Raw genomic sequence first — 23,275 nt, 5'->3', positions numbered from 1 at the left:
AAAAGGAAGACCAAAACCAGACCCCAACAAAACAAAGGAGTTTATTTTCCAAAATAGGATGTTCATAAGCTAAACAAATTAACAGCCGAAAGATGTAGGTGATGCTAACTTTGTTAACAGACACAAACTGTACCAAGTTATAACAGTGCAATATTAAACAGCACTATTTACATGCATATTTACAACCTCTGTTGTCTTTACATAAGTTATTTTACCTACTGCTTGGGAAATTTCACACACACATCTTGTGTTAGGAAATAGTCTCTACTTAATCTATTCAATATAAAACGAGGAACCCAAAAAAAAGCCAGACATGTTCCTGGGCAACATTTCGTAAAGACAAAAATAGATGCTTAAAAAGGGAAGGGACAATAACCAGCAAACATTTAGGGCTTATTTTCTGTAATAAAAAACTGTTTAGCTCTATACAAGTGATTGTATATGGTATCTAAATTACCAAATTGAGAAGTAACAGAAATGCCAATTTCTGAGCATTACAGTTCAAAGCAAAACACATTATTGTGCAACACTGAACTAAAAACAGAATCATGTCAAATTTTTTTTTGAAGAATATGGGGAGGGAAACAAATAGAATTCCTCAATTGAGACATCACTCTCTCTCGAAAGTAAATGATGAGATGGTGTGAGACTTCCATTTCCCTCCATCACTGTGAAGTGGGATTGCAAACCATGATTTGTAAGCAATCCTGATTAGCACTAATCATAGTTTGCTCAATTTATGCATCATGACAAACTATGGCTAAGGTAAATCAGGAAAGGCAGAAGGAAGGAATCAAATGTGAGGTTGGGCTGAAGAGGTATAAATGCGGAAGACATGCCTGTTCCTCCAAACTCATTTACGCTAACCTGACATCTAAATTGAACCAGCACTTTGGGAGATCACCAACCTGATCATCAAGTGAATTTGTTTGAAAACCTTTATGAACTAAAATGCCTACCGTATTTAGCTGTTGGAGAGCAATACTCTATGTGCAGATTTTCAATTTCACCCCAAGGTGGATGAGTAGTAGTTTTCATGATTGTGAAACATTTGGCAGTTCATGAGCCTAAAAAATATAGGATGACAGCCATATCCTATACAAAGGCGAGGAAGTACAATTGCAAAGTCATAGTGTATTTTATGATTCTAGGAATTTTCCTTTCTTAAAAAAGTGATAGTGTACCACGACAACCCTTAGATTTGCAGATTAAGGTGAAATGTTTGAAATAAAATTTGTTCCAGTCAAAACATTGTTTATTTAACTGTACATAAAATAAACTATGATATATATATACACTTGTTTAAGTTACAGGATTTAAGTTTACATTTTTTTGGCAGATTCTGTTTAATAAAATGGAAATTGCATAACTTAACTGCTAGGAGAAACTTAATTTCCTTTGTTTGGTATGGATATTAAAGATTTTCCATCCCTTCTATTTGCTATTCATACCTATGCTGGTTTTTGTTTTTCTTCTTTTAAAAAACACAACACTATTATTCACATGTAGCATTTCACTGTTTCCTTTTGCGTTCTGATTCTAAGCAAAATTTTTCATATGCTTCTTCAATTTCTGGGTCCATCTCATCGTCATCGTCATCATCATCAAAATACCTACAAAAGAATCCATATGTTAGATGACTATCTTTTCCAGTCACAGAAGACACCATCTTTGAGAGCAAGATAAACACCAGGATCAAAGCCCCATTTTTATACCTATATGTACCCTTGACAATGAACAGAACAGATTGCGCCGATTTGACATGGAAGTATTCTGCACAAGCTAAGTTCATCTTTCCAATTGCATTATAATTACAAAATGCTCAAGTGTTTGGAATAAGGTTGTGCAATATTTCAGAAAAGAAACTTACACAGCACTGGATTCAAAGAAGTGTGAAAGCAATGAGTTTACTCATTAGTGTGATTTTGCAAAATGCTGCGCAAGTGCTAGTGGAAGACTTTGCACAATAAAGTTTCTGGAGCAGTGGTACAGTGCGCCTGCAACTTGCATATACACAGGGTGCATTCCATTTCCCACTGCAAAGTAAGCCCTAATGGTCAGATTGCCTATGATTTAACTTTGGTATTATTATTATTATTATTATTATTATTATTATTATTATTATTATTATTATTATACCTTAATACTCTCAAGTCTTGCTTTCCTGTGAGCAACTGTCTGTGCTCCAATCACTACGGCTTGCTCTACACATGTGTGGAAGACTCAAGCTATAAACAGTTAAATATATGGAGTCCTCATAAGAAAAAGGAAAACGATCTTGTGCAAATGGAAGACACCCTATCACAATAATTCCATTTTTCTTGTGCAGTGCTCTTCTGTGAAGTTTGAGACACGGATTCTGTAAGCAGAATAGGCTTTCTGCTCAGAGCCAAGCTGTTTTTTCCTGAATGTACAGAAATTTTATCTTCAAAAGCAACACTGTTTTAGTAGAAACAGATATAATTTGATTGGTGCACCAGAGAATGCCAGCGAAGCAAAATTACAAGAGGTGAGGCATACCCATTAGAAACTTCATTGTTTATAAGATGATTTTTTTAAAAGGTCAAGTTTTGATAAAAACACTCTTGAAAAGTGGTGCCCTAATTCAGGATTTCAAACAACAAACTGAAGCCAGGATATGCCTAGATTAAAATGTCAGACTGAAACAAGAACTTACGGATCTCCAGCTCCTGATAAGTCTGTTCCATTTTCCTCATACTCATGAAACAAATCTTGTCTATCAAGGAGTTCTTGGTATTTCTCTTGATAATCTATGATAGAATTTTTTATTAAAAAAATTAAGCTGCATTTCAAAGTTTAGTTCATTCACTATACCCATAACTGAAACTGTACAGTCAGTAATACACAAATAAATGTTTGGATGTATCTAAGTAACAGATGTGCAAAGCATGATCAGTGTAAATTTGATGCTGTTTCGAGTACCACTTACAAGATTTTAGGCACATCACTTTGTTGCACTCCATTCCATCAATGTAAGGTTATGAAGGATAGGTGAAATTAACAAGCTGCTTCAGCAAGCAGATGCAATGATACAAATTCACACTCTCACAAAAGAAAAAGGTTGCAAGAACCAAGAAAGGGGTAGAATAGCACAAGGCTTCGATTCACAGCAATCACAGAGGAAAACTTTATTTCAATCCTATAATTTGTTGCCAATAATTCACTAACAAATGAGAAAAGCCGTAATGGTTCCGCATTCCAGTTTCACTCCCAGCCTTCCCATGTTGAGCAGGAAGGTCTGCAGGGGGCTTCTAAGCAAGTCCAGTTGACCACTTTCAGACTTTTCTGTTCAACATGGGAAGGCTAGCGGTGGCACTTACATGGTTGAGGCTGGAGTGCACTAACGCTACTCAAGGTGCCATTCCCTAGTCAGGTTTAATACCTGAACAGGGCTACTGTTTAGGTGCCTGGCCAGAGTCAAGGGTTTCCTGTTGCTGTTCTGTTCTTGTTGGAGAGGGAGAGATAACAAAGTTCTTGTTTAGCTTCCTGACTGGTGTGCCCTCTAATTCTTCCATAACTGACATTAAAGCTATGGGTGGGATTCACTAAGAGAGCCCCATTAGTGTAAACCCTGTGAAAGGGCTTCTGCCTGAGCAATGGGACTCCCCCCACGTTCTTAAACTGCCTCAGGTGTAGGGGTGTGTGTGTGTGTGTGTGTGTGTGTGTGTGTGTGGAGAACACCCAGAACAGTATGTGGGAAGAGGAAAGGGGTGATTGTTCCATCTGCCAAGCGGCAAGCTTGTTCAATGTTGAATTCCACCTAATGTTAATACAGGAAACTTCCCATTTGTGCAGAGGTTTTGTTCCGGGTCATTGTGCGCTTGCATGAAATTGCAAACCCACTCAAATAGCCGCTAAAACCCCATTCTGCCCCACCCCTTTACTGATGATTCAGTGAAGTCACTTCTGGGTTCAGTGCTGTGAATGTGTGCAGGATGGTGCATATATTGGTCGCGCCTAAAACGGGAGTTGCCTGTACATTGTTACAGAGGTTTTCTTTAATATCAAACTTCATGAGCTCCTCAGATAATTTCTGCCTAACTGCCCCCGCCCACATCAAGTTGTTGACATACCTGGATCTGCTGCAGTGAAAGGCACACCTTCAGATGTGTAAAATGTTGGTTCATTCTGAAATCAAAATACGATTGTGTTTATCAGTAACTACTTCCACATTTTATCAGTACTTTATACATAGTCTGATAAATGCATCTGAAGCAAGAGGAAACACAAGTATTCATTACCATAAAGTAATTAGGGTCATTTTCTGGAGTTGCTTCCCTGTATGTTGAAGTTATATGCACCCTTCCCCAGTTACTTGACCGTAGTTCTACCAGTTTCAGAAGCATATGCTTTACATCTCTGTAAAAAGAAAGTACATAATAAAACTCACTGCATTTCCAACACGAGGGAGTAGTTTACTCACTGCTTGCAATCAGAACATAAGGGAGAAACAAAACAAAACAAAACAGATACCTGTTGCTCATTCATTCACAGCTGCTCATGAACTCATTTAAAACAATGTTTTAACTAATTGCCAAAGACAATTTAATTTGGAAAGTAATCATTTACATTTATATATTTATTAAATTGTATACCACCCTTCATCTGAAGACCTCAACTTTGAATTTGAAGTCAATACTCTCATTCAGTCAACACAAACATGACATTGGTGACCACACCCACACCCCTGAAGAGAAGGGAAGGCTATTTTTGCTGATGTGCTGTTCCTCTGGGGGTACTTTTTTTGGGTGCTGGATGATGCAGGCAGCAGTGAGAATTGCCTAAAATCACCTCCCCTCTCCTTCCATTAGTGAAGGCATCTACTGGATCAAAAGCATATGAGTGAGCACAATGGCATCAGTTGGATTCCACCCATTGATTACCAAAGACTCATCTATTTGAAAGCAGTATGACTTAAACCATGTCAGAAATTTCAGCACAAGTTGTATTAAAGTGTCAGGGAACTGCCATCGGAAGGACAGGAGGTGCAAAGGCTCACTGAGGTCGAGAGAGACATAGCAGCTAAAGAGGGAACCAGTAGGGGGAGAGGAGGAACTCCAAGGGAAAGTGAGTCGGAGGGATGGCTCAGAGACGCTTCCAGCGAAAACAGTGGGGAGGTCTCAGGACCTCCTATAGGGACACCCACTCCTCGCCGGAAACTGTCACGCCGAGAGTCCAGAAGACGTGTTTCCATTAAGGAGCTTTTATGTTGGAAACGATTCCGAAAGCAACCACTTTCGGATTCTGCTAGCGACTGACGCAGCCATGCCGGAGGGGCTCCGTCACAGGCAGAAGTTTGAAAACCTGATCAAACTCTGAGGGACTTGCATTTTACGCACAAGCAGCTCATCATCCCATCACATAAAGATACCACAACAACAGTTCTTAACTACAGTAATGATCAGAAAGCTTTAAAAGCTGTTCCACCTTAAGAGATGGCAAAGAACAGTAATCATCCCAAATGGAAAGCTAGGAAGCAATGAATTTTCTCACTACCTGCTGCAATTTGCATCCAAGACAACGTTTTCAATTTTCTGTATCATTTCATTCATATAAGTCTTTCCTTTTTCTTTCCATGCATCTTCTAGTACTGAGCCTGTCAACTAAAGAACACATACTATTAGCAGACATTTTCAAAATGTGACTTTAAGGTTAATGACATTTCTGCAATCACAGGGTCTGTGATGAAGGCCTTCATAATACTTTTTAATTATTTAATTGATTAAATGCATTTCTAAACAGCTTAATATTTAAAACTCTTAAAGCAACATAAAAATAAAAAAGCAGCACCTCACCCTGCAAATCTAAGCTACTTTGATATCCTTCTATGGAAACAAGAAGCTGCTTGGATGTTCTTCCAGTATTTATTATGCCACACATATGTAACAGCCTCATGCATAGATCTCTTTATCGCCATAGTAGGGGAGATAATAAAACCACCAAGCTTTGCACACCACTGGTTGAATGCTCTTGAAACCTATTTTTATGATTAATCACATTCTGAATTCCAGTATACCTGAAGGAGCGTCTCCACCCCATCGTTCTGCCGGACACTGAGGTCCAGCGCCGAGGGCCTTCTGGCGGTTCCTTCGCTGCGAGAAGCCAAGTTACAGGGAACCAGGCAGAGGGCCTTCTCGGTAGTGGCACCCGTCCTGTGGAACGCCCTCCCACCAGATGTCAAAGAGAAGAACAACTACCAGACTTTTAGGAGACATCTGAAGGCATCCCTGTTTAGGGAAGCTTTTAAGGTTTAACAGACCACTGTATTTTAATATTTTGTTGGAAGCTGCCCAGATTGGCTGGGGAAACCCAGCCAGATGAGCGGGGTATAAACAATATATTATTAATTATTAATTATTAATTATTATTATCATCATCAAATCTGGCTCTCTTTGAAAAAAGTTTGGGCACCCTGATTAGATCAAGTATGATGTAGAAAACAACTCTTAATACTTAAAGAAATGCGTGGGGTGAGGGTTGTATTTACCCCCTCCCTCAATATTCTCAAGATTGACTGATAACTGTTAAGTGGATTAAAATGGTTATACATAATGAACTGGGTCCAAATTTGCATGAGCAAACCTCTGCTTGCCATGGCTTTCCTACTCTCCCCGCTCTACACTGTGGCCTCTATGCCTCCTAAAAAAGCTGCTTCTGTTAGTCAAACCCCTGTAGAATGTATTGTCTGAGGCTGAAGGAACCTTGGATGCATGGAAGTCCTTCTACACATAAAAGAACAAAGCCAACGTGATGTAACAGAGACTGTTACTTATCACATCTGTATCTTCTCATGTTTGCTCAGAGGTAGTTTAGTTTGAGATATGTCCAGCCAGCGAACTTCATGAGTGAGTGAAGATTAAACCACACACCCACAAAAAACCAGGCCATGTTCACCACTTTTATCCACTATGCCTGCATATAAAAATCCACTTTTTAAAAAGTAATTAATGTCCGAATCAGTATTAGTAGCATTTTAACAAAAGTTCCCCAAAACACATATAAGAACACAACTACAAATAATGAAAACATCATACTTTCAGTAGCTTCACTGCACAGGTTAAATTGTTGTCCACAGGATTAGAGAAAAGGGTGTTCAGTAATTCATGAAGTCCAGTCTGAAGAATCTCTGCTCGGGTTAGCTGACCTTTTGTTCCTTTTACCTATAAAAACGTACATATGAATGCCATTAAAATTTGTGTAGTTTGGAACCACTGGTTTGATGACTTCAAAATTAAAAATATTGCAAGTCATTTAAACCCAAGTGTCTGGAATTGTATTTTCCTATACAAAACTAGCTGCTTACAGAACCATAAACCAAAAGCCCATGATCAGGGGTCTATACATTATATATGGGATAGGAAGTAAAAAATACTTTTACTAGCCCAGAAGAACACAGTAAAAATGCCCTGAGCAGATGCAGACTGCCTTTGCTTTTTCAACAAACCACTCTGCTCCTCCCATAGAACAAAGAAAGGTCAACAGCACAGATGGCACTATGCTAAACCACCTGTGGGTCTCTTTCTGAAAATTTAGCATTGCACCTTCCTCCCTGTTAAGAATGTGGCTAAAGAACACACTCCCTCCCCTTTCTTTTCTGGCTTTGGGGAGCCATTTCTCTACGTTTCTTTTCAGCAGCAGTAAGTCTTCTCCCCCTTTTAAAAATCAACAAGACTACTTTGTTCTGCAAATATATATATTCTGCCTGCTTGCTAAATCAGGAATAATGATTTTGTACACTTGAATAGCTAAGAGGAAATCTAAAGCCACCTTTTATAATAGCTTGTTGAAATCAATGCTACTTAACTACACTAAATACTTTATTTGCCAATTGCACTACATTACTTAGGCTTAAGAAGCCTAATTCTAGGAAGCTGGCTGGCAGATAAAGTATTTAGAAATTGATATATTCATGCTAGTATTCCTAATCACCTAATAATTCTGGATTAACTTTACTGTCTGAATAATCCTCAAGAATATTCTGCGCCCTTCCCTTAAACTCTCAGTTTTGGTTAGAAAAGAAAGAAAATACTTCAATCTACAATGAAACTAGACTAAACCTTGTCATCCACGGCAGCCATTCCATCAGGCTACATGAGAGGGAAAGAGCTGGGAATGTAGGTCTCTCCATGAGTTCTGCTGAAGGACCCAACAACTTTTGACTCCTCTTGGCCTCAAACGCTTTCCATTCTAGATGGTCATTAGAAGAACTAACTAGGAAATATTGCTTGAAGTCCTCCCTGCCCTTCCGATCCTTTTTCCTTCATGTATTTTATACTGTAAGTCTCAGAGCAGGCACCATCTTACCAATGGTGACGTGGTTATGGGAGCTCTTTCTAACCACCAAGCGGGATAAAATGCTTCATGTTAAGAATAAATGAGTGTATAGCAGTTTTGTTTAGGGAAATAAAGTGATAAAGGATAGTAGCAGAATTCTACTCAACTGCTCATTAAGGAATATATAGTTCACACCATCTAATGTTTTGGCAAGTAAGCAAAAAGGCGCTTGGATGTTTCAACAAGGATTTGGACACTTTAACAGAAATAATAATTTTACTGAAATTATGCAATAAATAAGAGAACTCTACGCTAAAGGTATGATACTTATTTTTAGATTTTTACTGCTTTTGACTTATAGTCAAAATGTACGCTTAGATCCTTTTCTCACCACTAGTCTGATTTTTTTTTAAACCAAATCCCTTTACCTCTAGATTTAGATAAAGCTCAGCTAAAAATAGCACAAATGCATGAAATCTTTTCCGTGCAGCTTCATCTCCTTTGGCAGCTTCATCTCTATTTTCATACTCTTTTCGACACCTAGAAATGACATGTTTTAATCAGCAATATTCTCAACGTCAGTCAGTTCTAGTCATACAAAAAAATTAAAAATCTGCAGTTAAAAGCCAGTATCAATGGGGAATAATAGGCAAAGGATAGATTTAAATGGGATGGCATATATTTGAAACAACTGCATATCCAGGGCTTCATTTCGTGAGTATGGTTGTTCACTACTCAAATAGATTGCTGCCGTTAACTTAAATGCACCCTTCATATATTTAGCTATATATTTCTGGGTTCAGTTACACTCCTGTGTAATTAAGAAAGGGATATGCAGATAGGACTGACTCAATTGTCAATAGCTTCCACCGAGATCTATAATGCAATATAAAATGAGATGTTGTCCAAGATAAAATTGTGAAGAGGCAAAACTTCCCCAGATTACTAGAGACCCATCCCAACTGTGTCCGTGAATGCATGCTGAAACGCTTGCACAGATGGAACATTTGTAATAGGGCAACATTGAATTCCACCCAGAGAAAATATACCAGCTGAATGTCCAAGCATATTCATCACTTTTCATTCGTTAGAATAAAAAAGCTGAACTTCAGCACTATAGGCACCCAGCTTCTTTACCCACTAAGTTATACAAGTTGCAGTTAAGTTTATATATATGGTATCATTTATAAGCATGGGAAGACTTAGAGATACACACACAAATGTATTCTTGGTTGGGTGGGGGAGGAAAACAACGGATTGTTTATCTAAAAAAAATTTCAGGTGGTTTGCTTTCTGCAATTCTGCAGGGTAGAAATTTGCATTAAAAATGAAAGCTGGGACTCTTGGAAACACAGAGAGAATATAGAATATACACAGACTAAATTAAGGCTGGTTGACTATCAGCAGCTTCTCCTTCATTACTATAAAATCTGTAAGTTTTACTTACTAGAACATGCCAGCCAAAACATTTGAAAAGAGGTGGAGATAAGAAATGAAGCAAAATGAAGCAAAAATCCCAAAAGGCCTCTGATGTAAAGAGAGCAGAATATAATTATGCAACACATAAAATTGTTCTGGTAGTCCACTGGGCAATCTCTTGAATCAGATGTTGAAGCAGGGAAGAAACACAAGAAAATCAAGCCAATTTTGAACATGACTGTTTAATGTTATAAAAATATAGATACTGACCTGTGAAGCAGTAATTGTCTAAAGTTGCCACTTTGTGGATTAATGGTGAGATTATGAGAAAGATAATTGCACAGCCTTGCTCCCATATAAGAAAAATTTGGAACAGATGTAGCCTTTCAAACAAAAGAATAATTGGAATTAAAATTACAAAATGCTGTGGATTTCTTGTACTTAAAATATTTTCCTTGACCCCTCCACAAGAACGTGAAAAGAACAATATTCAGCTAACCAGATATCACTGACTGTTTTTTAAAGGCCCCAACAACCACCAGCAGCCAGGCCTCCTCTAAGGGTCAGTTAACTCAGTTCTTATTTATTATAATGCACCCTTTCTTATACTCATGTGCCCCCTTGGTATAATTTTGGCCTTTGAAACACTTAGTTCCTTGCTCTTCCCTTAAGTCCCGCAGCTGCAATGCTGTTACCCCCCACGCACAGCCATCTCAGAAAGTAGTTGTGAGTTATCTTTGTACCTAGTCCTCTAACTGATAAAAAGAGTTCAATTCAAGGTCTCTGTCCTCATTTTCAAAACTTCCATGAGGTTTCAAATTCGCTTTTGGGAGAAAGACATCTTCTACATCCTCAACATTTGATAGTAAATACTATCTAGCTGAATTTATACAATACCCGGAGCAGAAAAAGATGCAAAAACCAGTGCATTGTGAAATATAAAAACAACTACAGGATACATTGTAATGTTAGCAAAGTGGCAGATATCTCTTTCAAGTTGTGGACGCTCTTTAAAGCAGAGCTTTCCAAACTGTGTCGTGACATGTTAGTGTGTCGGCTGCAGTGTGTAGGTGTCATGCAAACGCTCCCTGCGCTCGTCCCGGGGCTGGAAAGGGGTTAGTTTAACCTCCGTTTTGCTAGTAAAACTGAAAATTACTGTGTTGCAAAATGATGCATGTCTAAAAAGTGTGTCAGCAACATGTAAAGTTTGGAAAGCTCTGCTTTAAAGATTCAGCCTTTAAATTAATTGGGCCATCTTCCGGTTTGGATGTATGGCTAGTAAGACAAAAGTACATAATGCCCATGGCTTGAACTGCATTTTTCAACGCTAAAAGAAATGCCAACTAACAGAAGTAAGGAATGATATCGCAAAAATAACATTAAGTAGCCTCAGAAAGCAATACGTATTTCCTTTGGAGTAGGCCATATTGAACATAGAAGTCCTTACATTCCAGTAAACAAACACTGGAGAAGGTTGCAAGTGAAAAAGAGGAACAAAGAGGTATTTTCCTATTTCGTATCTAAGAAGTGCTACTTAAACTTTGATTTCTGAATTGGCATTTACACGTGCCCTGACCTATGATACTAAGAGCATTGAAACTGGAACTAATATTCTATTTTTAAAACATTTCCTGGAATTTTAAGTAGGTTACAACAGTAAGGTTTCATAAAGCAAATGAACCGCCCCCCAAAAGGAAAAGCATACTACTTTGGATATAAGAGTTGGTTACCCTTTTCCATTTGCTTTGTGTACTAAAATACATTCAGTGAAGATTAAACAAATATTTCTAACCTATATCACAGAATGTAGGTTTCCTTCATACCAGACTTTAAAAAACAGGGAGAGTATCATCATTCTGCAGCCCATTACTCAAAGGCACACACCTTTCTGTCACTATTTTAAACTTGCATGGAAAAATTGCAAGGAGTTGGTCCTCACTATCAAGGAAGAGCTGATCAACGAAGTGAAAGTACTAGGAACCATGGAAGGAAGTGATCACGGCCTCTTGGGTTTCACCGTACAGAGGCATGGGAAAGCTGAATGTAGTTAGACATGCACTCTGGACTTTAAGAAGCTTGATTCAAAAAAAGCTTAAGGAACTACTGGGTGAAATTCAATTTCAGAAAGATTCAAAGATGAATGGCAGTTTCTTAAAGGTGAAATATTGAAGGCACAAAATGCAGACAATTCCAACAAGAAAAGTGGGAAGCATTTAAAGAAACCAGTGGGGTTGCATAAGGAGCTGAGATGTAAGAAATGGAAGAAAGGGGAAATCACAAAGGAAGAGTACACATGAATAGGCAACTGTTGCAGGGAAGTTAGGAGGGTCAAAGCTCAGAATGAACTCAGGCTTGCAAAAGAGGTTTATTCAGCTATGTTCAAAGCAAGAAGAAGAACAAGCAAGTAGCAGGTCCTTTGCATGGAGATGATTGACAAATGCTTTTGGGTGACAGAGAAAAGATGGAACTGCTCAACACCTACATTGCCTCTGTCTCTCCCAAAATGAAAGCAGTGTCCAGCCTGGTAAGAACAGAATAAATGATGCAAGGAGAGAGCTGCAGCCCAATATAGGTAAAAGTGGCAAGGGAATACCCAGCTACTTGAAATCTCCAGGGCCTGATGAGCTGCACTGAAGGATACTAAAGGAACTTGCAGATATAATCTCTGAGCCTTTGTCTTTAATTTTTGATAATACTTGGAGAATAGGGGAGGTCCAGACAACTACCAACCTGTCAGATTGACATTGATAGCAAGAAAGGTCCTAGAACAGATAATTAAACGGTCAGTCTGTGAGCACTAAGAAGAGGCTGCTGTGATAACTAAGACCCAGCATGGGTTTCTCAATAATAAGCCATGCCTGATGAATCTCATTTCTTTTTCTGATAGGAGTTTCAAGCTTGGTGAATCAGGGGAATGCTGTGGATGTAGTCTTATCTTGATTTCAGAAAGGCTTTTCACAAAGTCCCCCATTATCTTCTTGGGGAGAAGCTGGTAAAATGTGGGCTGGACAAGGTAACTCTTAGGTGGATTTGTGGCTGGTTGACCGACTGAACCCCAAGAGTGATCACAAATGGTTTCTCATCTTCCTGGAAAAAAGTGACCCATAATTGTTCAATGTCTTTATAAACGATTTGAGTGAGGGAATCGAAGGGATGCTCATCAAATTTGCAGATGAAACCAAACTGGGAGGGTTAGCTAATGCTGCAGAAGATAGAATCAGAATTCAGAATGACTTTAACAGATTGGAGAATTGGGCCCAAACTAACAAAATGAATTTTTATAGGGACAAATGTAAGGTTCTACACTAAGGCAGGAATAATCAGGTGCACAAACATAAGATGGAGGACACCTGGATTGCCAGTAGTAAACATGAAAAGGATATAGAGGTCCTAGTTTACCACAAGCTTAACATGAGTCAACAGTGTGATGCAGCTGCAAAAAAGCAAACACTCTTCTAGGCTGCATCAAAAGAAGTATAGTGTCGCAATCAAGGGAAGTCATAGTCCTGCTCTATTCTGCTCCTGTTAGTCCACACCTGGAATACTGTCCCCAGTTCTAGACACCACAATTTAAGGTTACTGACAAGCTGGAAAGTGTGCAAAAGAGGGCAACCCAGATGATCAAGGGTCTGGAAACCAAGCCTTATGAGGAACGGTTGAGAGAACTGGTTATGTTTAGCCTGAACAAGAGGAGACAGAGAGGATATATGACAGGCATCTTCAAGTATCTAAAGGGATGTCACATGGAAGATGGAGCAAGATTGTTTTCTCCTGCTCTGGAGGGCAGGACTTGAACCAATGGCTTAAAGTTGCAAGAAAGAAGATTCTGTCAGGTTTTACGATGTCTCTCCCACACAAGATGCGGCAGGCTGACAGGTTAATTACTCTTAGATTTATTTAGTAATTACACAGAAGCTGCAGTCCAAGCTCTCCTAGCTCAGTCTACACTAGATGAACCAGCTGGCCCCAATGGATGACGCTGTCTGCACCAGCAGGACACCCTCCACTTTTTGCCCCACCTCCTGCTGGGCTGACGTTGCCCCAGTACCCGGCTCTTCCTCCTGCTCCGAGGGGATTTGGGTGCAGCCAGCCCCTCCTCCTCTCAAACAGAGTCTAACAGAGGCTGTTCCCCTGCAGCCGGCTCTGTGGAACAGTCGCACTCGGGAGGTGGTGAAATTTACTTCATTTGAGGTTTTTAAGTAGAGGCTGGATAGTCATCTGTCATGGATGCTTTAGTTGAGATTCCTGCATTGTGGGGGGTTGGAGTAGCTGACCTTTGAGGTCCCTTCCAAATTTACAATTGTATGGAAAGCTTCATCTCTAGTGTAAATAATTAACATCCAGATCTTCAAAAGCTCCTAAAGGCTCAATCTTTTATTTTATTTTAATAAAAACAAACTTGATGTATCCCATGTTAATGTGAGATTAGAAATTCATGTAGATATTTTATATATACGTATTATGCAACCTGTCCATCAAACATGACATATATATACACACACTCTACCTGTTGGTATATGAGCTCAACAAGTTCTTGTAATGCTTCATCTGTAGTGACACAAGCATTTACAGTTTCTGAAAAATGTGCTCTTTCAGTTTCAAAACAAGCCGGCTGTTCTGCAAGGTGGTTGAGAAAGTCCTGCACATATTCTGTTAGAGTTGGAAATCCATCACAACCATCTTCCAAAGAAGATTCCTAAAAGCGATTATAGTCAGCTTTGGAATTAAACTTATCAGTTCTCATTCAAATGGCTTCAACAACTTTTATTTACCAATAATAGCGGAAGGCAAAATAAATAAATAAAGCAATCTGAAGTTTAAAAAAGCACACAACCCTGGAACAGTCTTAAACTGGGCATAAAGTTCTACTAGGGGGCCTTGTTAACAATCTTGTGGTGAGCCATGCTGTCCTGTCCACACACCATGAATACTTGCTGTTGGTGAATTACAGCTAAATTATAGATACTGTAAAATAATATATAACAACAAGACTGGGTGGTATGTCACAGGCACAGGATGCCCAATTCACTCAACAGGAGCTGTTTCAGCTAGGCAGTTGCAATGTCATTGGAATTTGTTTGTGTGTATACGCACACTCTAATTAGCAAATTTTTTCCTCAAGTAAAATCTTCTACATTTATTCATTTTGTAATTATTACGTGCATATATAAAATGTAAACACTGTTGCTGTTTAGAGATGCTACTGCAAAAAAGCAAGCAAGCTGATTTCTTTCATACAGACCAGAAACAGTATATAAATGGACTTTCTGCCTCCCCTTCCAACTTATAGCCCTCCCCAAATCCACAATGGCAACCCATGTGTTACATGATAGCAAAAGATACTTAGTTTTACAGAAGGGTATTTGAAGTCAAGTATACTAGCACTTTTAATAATGTGCTGTGTGCAGTACTGGCACATAATCAAAAAAGAGGGAGAGGCTGTCCTCTCAGATCAGTCAGCTAGATATAGTGAAGTGTATACTTTTACACATACACACTACTAATGCATATATTTTTAAATAGCCAAGGCCTATTAGAAGGCTTTATCCACAAAACCCCATGTCATTCAAGAGCAAACTTTTTCAAGCAGTCCCTAAGGCATTCTCAAAATTTCAGCAAACTGAATGTTGCTTACAGATTGTCTAGCTGACCTACTATTAGACAAATCAAAAGTTGCAGACAAACAGCAGCACTGAAGTGTCTATGGGGGGGAGATTTCTTCATTTTAAACCATTTGGTGTTTAAGGATCTCTAAACACCAAGAGATGGAATTTTCAGCTTCCAAGATCAAAGTCATTTCTTACAAAGAAGATTAACAAGTCTAGCAGAATGTTCACATTGGCCTCACTTGCTTGGAAATGGAAGAGAGAGGAGGCTAAATACTTACTGTAAGATTAGGGGTATATCCTGAGGGGTAAAATTCAGGTGCATTCACAGAAAGCTTTGATGTTACCACTGGAGCCACAACCACCTGAGGTTTAGCCATTCCTGATTTAGAACTATTTTTTTCTGGTAAAGATGTAGCTCTTGCCTGTTCTGAAAATTTAAAATATGAAGAAACTGAGTTTGCATGTTTCAACCAGAATTCATTTAAAATACTCCCCCCAAAATCTTGTTGGCATCTCTGCTCTTCTGCTCATTGTTTCTCTTTCTCACTATTGACATTATGCAACCACTAGCACTTAAATAAACCACTTTTGTCAGGGTCAACCATGGAAAAAAGGAAACTAAGCTCAGCTTTAAAGCTAGGAAGAATTAAAAGACTTTACTATCATTGTAGTGCAGTCTCTTAAACACAAGGCAGTTCTATGACAGCTGAGAGATGGCTTTATTCCTTTACTAGAGAAGATATGCAATTTAGACACAGTTCTTGCCACAGGCGTATGGGTGGCTGTTAATATACATGGTGTTCATAAAGTTATAAAGAGCCGCATCATACCACACCAGGAAAACCCCAAATGTGAGAATAAAATTTATACCCTGCCCTTTAGCAGAAAAATGTCCCTGCCTACAGGCTCATGATCTAAAAAGACACGACACATGAGGAAAAATGCAGGGAGGGAGAGTGAAATTCAGAGAAGATTTAATCTCCAAGAGAAAAAAGAAAGAAAAAGAACCCACTCAAAGTCCAACCGATCATTAATAGTCGAAGCCCGCAATCCTAAATGGTGTGTGTGAGACAGAGAGCTAAATTCAAAGGCAGTTCTATCATCTCATCCTATGCCCTTCTGGGCTCAAGTTGCAGGGCAGAACAGAGGGAGTGCCCTTCCACTCATTTCCAGCACAGGTCGGTGGGAGATGCCTTTTTACCCCCCTTCATTGGTAATAACGAGAGGATAAGGTGAGGGAGAGATCTGGACACCCTCCGTTCCAATTTGGGGACAAGTTGTGGGGCCAAGAGGTCACTGGATTGAAGCCCACACACACCTGTTTGATTCTAGCAATGTTGGGTTGAAGCTCCATTATCAGTTGGGGCAGGACTTCAGAGGAGCTTCTAGCACTGGGGAGCTAAACTCTTAACCTCAGATCTCCCTTTCTGACTTAAGCAGGAGGGATCCAATTCATCCTATGGCCGCTGGGATGCACTCCCAGGAACCACTGGATTGTACACTAAGAATCAAAAAGAGTGGTTCCCAAATATTTTATTGCACAGAGCATTTGAAAACTGCTGAGCATCTTGGCTGACCACTAAATATTTCCTGCCTGTTATAGCTACTGCAATATGCTGTGCTAGATGACTGCATTATTTTTAATTGCTTTTATTTCTTATATTGGATTTTATTGTGTTACAGTTTGAACGACTTCAAACTGTAATACAATACTACACCATAAGAAATAAAAGAAGCAATAAAATACAATTACAAATCAATATGAATATTTAATGCTGACATGGTGCAGACCACCTGAATGAAGCTTGTGAATCACTGGTGGTCCATGGACCAGTCAGGAAACCCCTAGTGTAGGAAGTTTGTGAACAGAGAAACAAAATCAATGAACATTTGAGTCTACACTACTGATGATTGATTGTCTATTAAGTGGTACTGAAATGAGGATCTGAACAAGTCCTCCACTCAGTCAAACTATTATTGCCTAGATTTTAGCTAGTTATTAAGACTGGAGTGTCATCATCTGGTAACCCACCATAGCTCTCTTGGATCACACAGAAGATTGTAATATAACCTATGTATTCCCTAACCACTAGAATGCATTTCGAAGAAGTTCTGGGATGCATTTTTTTAAAATAAAAACTGAATATAAAATAATCACTTATATATTTTAAAAAATGTATAATTGGGGACTGTAACTGTTAAAAAAACCTGAATTAATTGGCATTAGATATTGAAGACATTAGGCTGTCCCTGTTCTTTCAATTCAAACAGAGCTTGAATTTTGAGGCATAGCTTTGCCTCAGAATGTAAATAAAGATTCTTGTTTGTGTGTGTGTATATTTATGTATCTCACACTCCTTAAGTCAACAGGTGTTACCATGACAGCTTCTTGTGCACCCCTTACAAATACAAAGTAATAATTCTTATGCACTGAAGATTATACAGAATAAAGCAAAGTTTTGCATTACCAAAACATAAACCTTTTTCCTTGCCACATTTCAGACAAAATAGCAGACATGTGTCAGTCTTTCTGTTGTATTTAATTTATTTAAAAAGGCATTTTAATTCATAGGGTAGAATCCAATTGGTCCTCCTGTTGCTGTTGCTTCAGCAAAGGTGTCAGCAAACAGAGGAGAGGAGATTTCAGCTCATTTCCCTGTCCCCTACAATCTCCAGAAACATGTTCTGAAGTGTCCCCTAAACCCCCCCGCCCAGCAACAGATTTTAAGGGTGTCAGGGACTCAAAAGGGGATGGTAAAGGTAAAGGTACCCCTGCCCGTACGGGCCAGTCTTGACAGACTCTAGGGTTGTGCGCCCATCTCACTCTATAGGCCGGGGGCCAGCGCTGTCCGGAGACACTTCCGGGTCACGTGGCCAGCGTGACGAAGCTACTCTGGCGAGCCAGAGCCGCACACGGAAACGCCGTTTACCTTCCCGCTAGTAAGCGGTCCCTATTTATCTACTTGCACCCGAGGGTGCTTTCGAACTGCTAGGTTGGCAGGCGCTGGGACCGAGCAACGGGAGCGCACCCCGCCGCGGGGATTCGAACCGCTGACCATACAATCGGCAAGTCCTAGGCACTGAGGTTTTACCCACAGCGCCACCCGCGTCCCACCAAAAGGGGATGACAGATCAGCAAAAATCACTTCCTCTCTGTTACCAGATAACTCCTGCTGAATCAAGGGCACCAACTGGATAAAATCCATACAGGTAATTAAATATATTGTATCATCAATGTATATTCTATGCTATGGATGGCAGGCATAAGCAACTCTGTCCCAAGAAGTTTACAAATTAAGTTTTTAAATGAATATGTTGTCTGTCCTAAATTTTAGGGTTAAGGCAGGCGAGGCACTTATTTACAGCTGATAACATATTCTGCTTTCCTAATTTACTTTGTAGCTGCTTCCTCAAAGGCAACAACTTCTTTTAAATGCAGTACACAAGATGTGGGAATCTTGCCACCTTGCTCAATTTTAAAGTTTAAGCCCTGTATAATCGCCCTGAACATTTTTAATAGAAGAGTGGTAAAAATAAAATACACAAGAAACTTCCTTAGAAGCAGCAACAGATTTCAGTCAAATTTACTGCTGAATCCTCATGTTTCAAGTTGTCAGCCTTCTTGCATCTTCTTATATGACTAATTGCTTTTTACATTTTGAATCAGTAATTAAAATTAACACTGGCTAAAATGTTGGTTGAGTTTCAAAACAGCCCTTTTCCACATGGGCACAAAAGCTCCATGAAGAGTTCAAAGACATTTTTACCATAATCTCCTAAACATGCTTACTTTAATGCAAGTTTCACTGGGTTCAATGCAACCCTATAAACAACGAAACTAAACTATGCAGAACTTACTCTGAATGATCATGTTTATGACTGGGCTGCTATCCATTCCAATCCTGAGTGTATATACTTAAAAAGAATTCCTATTAATTCACAAGAACCTGCTTTCAAATAAGTGAGGCTAGACTTCAGAAAGGAAAATGACCTTAAGAAAAACACCCACACACAAGTTCTTATTTTACCCTGCCCTATTCCTCTCTATTGGACGTGGGTGGCGCTGTGGTCGGCGGTTCGAATCCCCACAATGGGGTGAGCTTCCGTTGCTCGGTCCCAGCTCCTGCCAACCTAGCAGTTTGAAAGCACGTCAAAGTGCAAGTGGATAAATAGGTACTGCTCAGGCGGGAAGGTAAACGGTGCTGCTCTGGTTTTGTCAGAAGCAGCTTAGTCATGCTGGCCACATGACCCGGAAAAACTGTCTGCGGACAAACGTCGGCTCCCTCGGCGAGTAAAGCAAGATGAGCGCCGCAAGCCCAGAGTCATTTGCGACTGGACTTAACTGTCAGGGGTCCTTTACTTTTATATTCCTCTCTAATCAGCAGTACCATCTTACTACCCAGTGAGAAACATATAAGGACCAGATTTCCAATTAATGGAATGGGAAGGTCAAATTATACATACTGCACTACACACTAGCAAACTTGCACAAATATAAATCGACACATTGTTTGTAGCCATACATATCTATTTCAGACCGCATTCAAGGGCAGTCTACAGAGAGGAAGGGGCATGCAGGGAAGATGACACACCATCCCAATCTTTTTTTTTAAGTGCACCTAGCCCTTGGTAACGTAATAATCCTAATCCCATTCTTCGTCCCTGCCCAGAGAATTTAAACCAGGACAACATTAATGCCATTCCAATAACCAAAGAGACTTCAGGAAGTAAAATAATGGCTCTACCCTACGTGGGACCTAACTTCATCATGGCCAGTGGGGGTTTATTCCCAAAGAAAATGTGCAAAGGACTGCAGGCTTCAATTCCCGAAGTTCAAAAGGCCGTCTCTGCATCTATTCGGGATGAAATGGCAAAAACATTGGTGGAGGAGTGGGTGGGAGAGATAGAAACAGCAGCAGGGTGCATTTCGACACAGCCCAGTGATATAATTACTACAGCAGGGCCGCCGACGCAAATAAATATAGTCACCCAGTATGCGGAGCCGGCCAGAAATAGAGGTGCTCTTGAGGAATAGCGGTGCATGACGCTAGACACCAAGATACAGGGCTGTGTTGAAATGCACCCTGTTGGTTTCTATCCGTCTCTCCCATCCACCCCTCCACCCCCCAAACACACACACACACACACACACACACACACGACAATCTCCCTCTAAAGGCGCCCCTGCATAGCCCCATGGAAGAGAGGGAGGGGGGAACCACACATTCAGGTTTGCACACTTTCTGCCAGGGGTGCCAACTTGAATAAAACATGGGGGGGGGGGCAGGTAAGCCTCGCCCCGCATAATCGATGACATTACGCAGTGCACGCACACCCTTGGAATGGCAATGCCCCTAAACTTGGGGGGAAACCCCTCAAATATTTTATTGTTTGGGGGGAGGGCAAAAATTGCCTCCCGGCCCCTAGGAGTTGGCTCCTATGTTTTCTTGCTCAGCTATGACTGCGAGGAAGGGGGTTCCCGACGACGGGCCAAGGCTATGCGGGGAGGTCGACCACCACATTTCCACTTCATCATCATCATCATCATCATAATAATAATAATAATAATGAAACACAAAACATGAAAGTGGGAGGGAAGGCGTGAAGGGCCTGCGCAGGAAGCGGCGCCGGGCCAAATACCTGCGGCGGCGCCGGCCCCCGGGGGCGCCGTCTTGGGCGGCCGGAGGGGTTCCTGGTGGTGCGCGAAGCCCTGCTTGAGGAGCTGCGGCGGAGCCCCGAAGCCTCTTCCGCCGCCGCCGCTGCTACCGCTGCTGGTGCCGCCTCCTCCTCCTCCGCTCATCCCCAAGCGGGCGCCGCTCTCCGGAGCCGTAGGAGCCCCACCCCCTCGGCCTCGACCCGCACCGGGAGCCCGGTCGAAGCCGTTGTCGGACATGTCGGCCTCCTCAGGCCCGCCTCTTCCTCATGAGGGAAACCACCCGAGTCCTCCTCGGCCCGCAAGCGGCAGGCGCCCGCCCCGACACCCGCTTCCTCCCCTTGCTCCGAAGCCGCTTCACTTTCGGTTCCTCCTCCTCCTGCTGCTGCCGCCGCTCGCTCTTCCTCGTCAGGCGGAGCGGGGTGGGGGTGAAATCCCCACACACCGCCAGCCACCAAAGACGAACGAGACACACACACGCCCCCCTCTCGCGCTCAGTCAGGGACGCTTGTTGCGTTCCCCCGGTTTGGCTCACAGCGCCTCGCAGCGCCCCGGAGGCCTCCCCTCGTTCCCGCGTCGCCATGGCAACGCGCGGGGCCTAACGGGACCCCACTTGTGGAGAAACAGGGAGAGCCTCCAGGGCCCCTAAATCGCCATCCTATTGCGGTGGCATAAAGCTGTTGTGGGGTGCAGTCCGCCCCTGTCAAATGCACGAAGTGTTGTTAACTCCCAGACAGGCTTCCACCCCAGAGAGAGAAATCTGCTTATGTGCTTTGCTAGTGGATATAAAGACAGGAACCTTATTGGGGATATGTCCGTCCCGTCCCCCCGTCCCCCGCTAGATGTTGGACTACAACGCCCATAATGCATAAGCATTGGCCATGCTGGTTAAGGCTGATGGGAGTTGTAGTTCAATATCTGGGGAAAGCTCACCCCCTAGGTTTCCCATCCTTGATTTGGGCCTTCTATCTCACACACACATAAGTGTGCTCTCGCTCACACAAATTCAGTGTAGAATGAAAATAATCCCTTCAAGTGGCTGTATTTAATTGACTATACACTGTACCTAGCTAAACAAAGCCACTCTTTTTTATTTTTTGTATTCTCATTTTTTTTATACAGCATAGACACAAGCACATACCAAATGCAGTAATAGGCTTGCCATATGTCAGGAAAATTCCTGACATGTTCTGGTTTTCAGGTGTAGAAATTGGGGGGGGGGGGGTTATGCCGAACTGGCAAAAGGTCAGGGAAAACCTGGATGTACAGCAACGTGATGGAAAAAGCAGCGGAAACAGCTCCAAAAGCTAAAAAATAAATAAAAATAAAAAACTATTTTACTTTTTGAAATATGACAACCCTATGCAGTAAGAATGATGAGTGCACCATGCTTTTTCCCCCAGCCAGAATTCACTGGAACTCAGTTGTTGCACCTCTCAGGTGGGCACCATTGCTATTCTAAGAGAATGATAGAGGTGTTCCATGGTGAGTTCCGGCACCCTTTTTTCTAGAAAAATAGCACTGCTCTTAACTATGCAAAAGGAAATGACACCACCTTGGGACTGAATCCCACTTGGTTCAATGGGGCCTACTCCCTGAAAAGCATGCACAGGATTGCAGCCAGTCAGCACGATTGTATTAGTATTATGTTCCCTTATGTCAAGTCACACTATGCTAAATCGGGCTTTGTCTCAGAAAGTGTCCACAGGACTGCACTCCCTGTCATCTTGTAGGAAGCATTTACATGTACTATGGTTTGAGAATGGTGTCAACATGTATTCATATTGCAAAAATCAAGACTGGCTGATAGACAACTTGTGTAGGGTCACAGGCTTACAATCTAAAATACATGCCACAAAAAGTGAGAAGGGAGGATGAAAATAAACAAGCCTAGGTACCAGTTCTTAAAGTTTCAAAGTTCTCATATAAAAATAATTAGGAAGAGAAGGCTTCATTCCAATGCATGCTTGTTTGGAATGATGACCCCCTGGCATTGACAAGACTCATTAGCAAGAATGTATGCTTAGAAAATGTGGCAACTTGGGATTGCTTGCTCATCTGGCACAAGCAGGAGTTTCAACAGTAGCCCTTGGCTCACCCTTTCAGAGCTGGCCATTATAAGATTCCAGAATAAGAAGACATTCTTTACAAAAGCAGCATAAGGGAGGGCCAAACTCTTCAAGTATTTTATTAATCACTGTAATTTATGAATGCTGGAACTAGCAGCTTGGTAACTTCACATTTTTATTTCTCAAATGTATTTTTCTGCACTGAAGCTATGTTCTGGGGTAAACTATGG

At 41.0% G+C, this 23,275-nt stretch overlaps 1 protein-coding gene across 2 annotated transcripts; it reads right to left on the bottom strand.

Moving 5' to 3' along the window:
• Window positions 1-25: 25 nt before the first annotated feature.
• Window positions 26-21,494, bottom strand: PAIP1 (poly(A) binding protein interacting protein 1). Of its 2 annotated transcripts, XM_028749342.2 has the most exons (11): window positions 20,964-21,492; window positions 15,602-15,750; window positions 14,222-14,410; window positions 9,985-10,097; window positions 8,724-8,835; window positions 7,056-7,181; window positions 5,518-5,624; window positions 4,263-4,380; window positions 4,095-4,149; window positions 2,678-2,771; window positions 26-1,613 (listed from the first exon to the last, which is right to left on the bottom strand). In XM_028749342.2, the coding sequence occupies exons 1-11, from the start codon at window positions 21,214-21,216 to the stop codon at window positions 1,514-1,516; spliced, it is 1,416 nt and encodes a 471-aa protein (XP_028605175.2). In that variant the 5' UTR covers window positions 21,217-21,492; the 3' UTR covers window positions 26-1,513. The 2 variants fall into 2 exon arrangements, with proteins under 2 accessions (XP_028605175.2, XP_028605176.2); XM_028749343.2 differs by lacking the exon at window positions 14,222-14,410 and having other exon boundaries at window positions 20,964-21,494.
• Window positions 21,495-23,275: the final 1,781 nt, after the last annotated feature.

The sequence above is a fragment of the Podarcis muralis genome, chromosome 11, assembly GCF_964188315.1.
Source record: "Podarcis muralis chromosome 11, rPodMur119.hap1.1, whole genome shotgun sequence".
In the NCBI taxonomy this organism is placed as follows: Eukaryota; Metazoa; Chordata; class Lepidosauria; order Squamata; family Lacertidae; genus Podarcis; species Podarcis muralis.
This window is presented reverse-complemented; position numbering and strand designations above follow the sequence as displayed.

Coding starts and splice junctions, on each gene's coding strand:
- PAIP1 (XM_028749342.2), bottom strand. CDS start 21,216: ATGTCCGACAACGGCTTCGACCGGGCTCCCGGTGCGGGTCGAGGCCGA. Junction 15,751..20,963: donor GGGGGCCGGCGCCGCCGCAG/GTATTTGGCCCG, acceptor TTAAATTTTCAG/AACAGGCAAGAGCTACATCT. Junction 14,411..15,601: donor GATATACCCCTAATCTTACA/GTAAGTATTTAG, acceptor AATCGCTTTTAG/GAATCTTCTTTGGAAGATGG.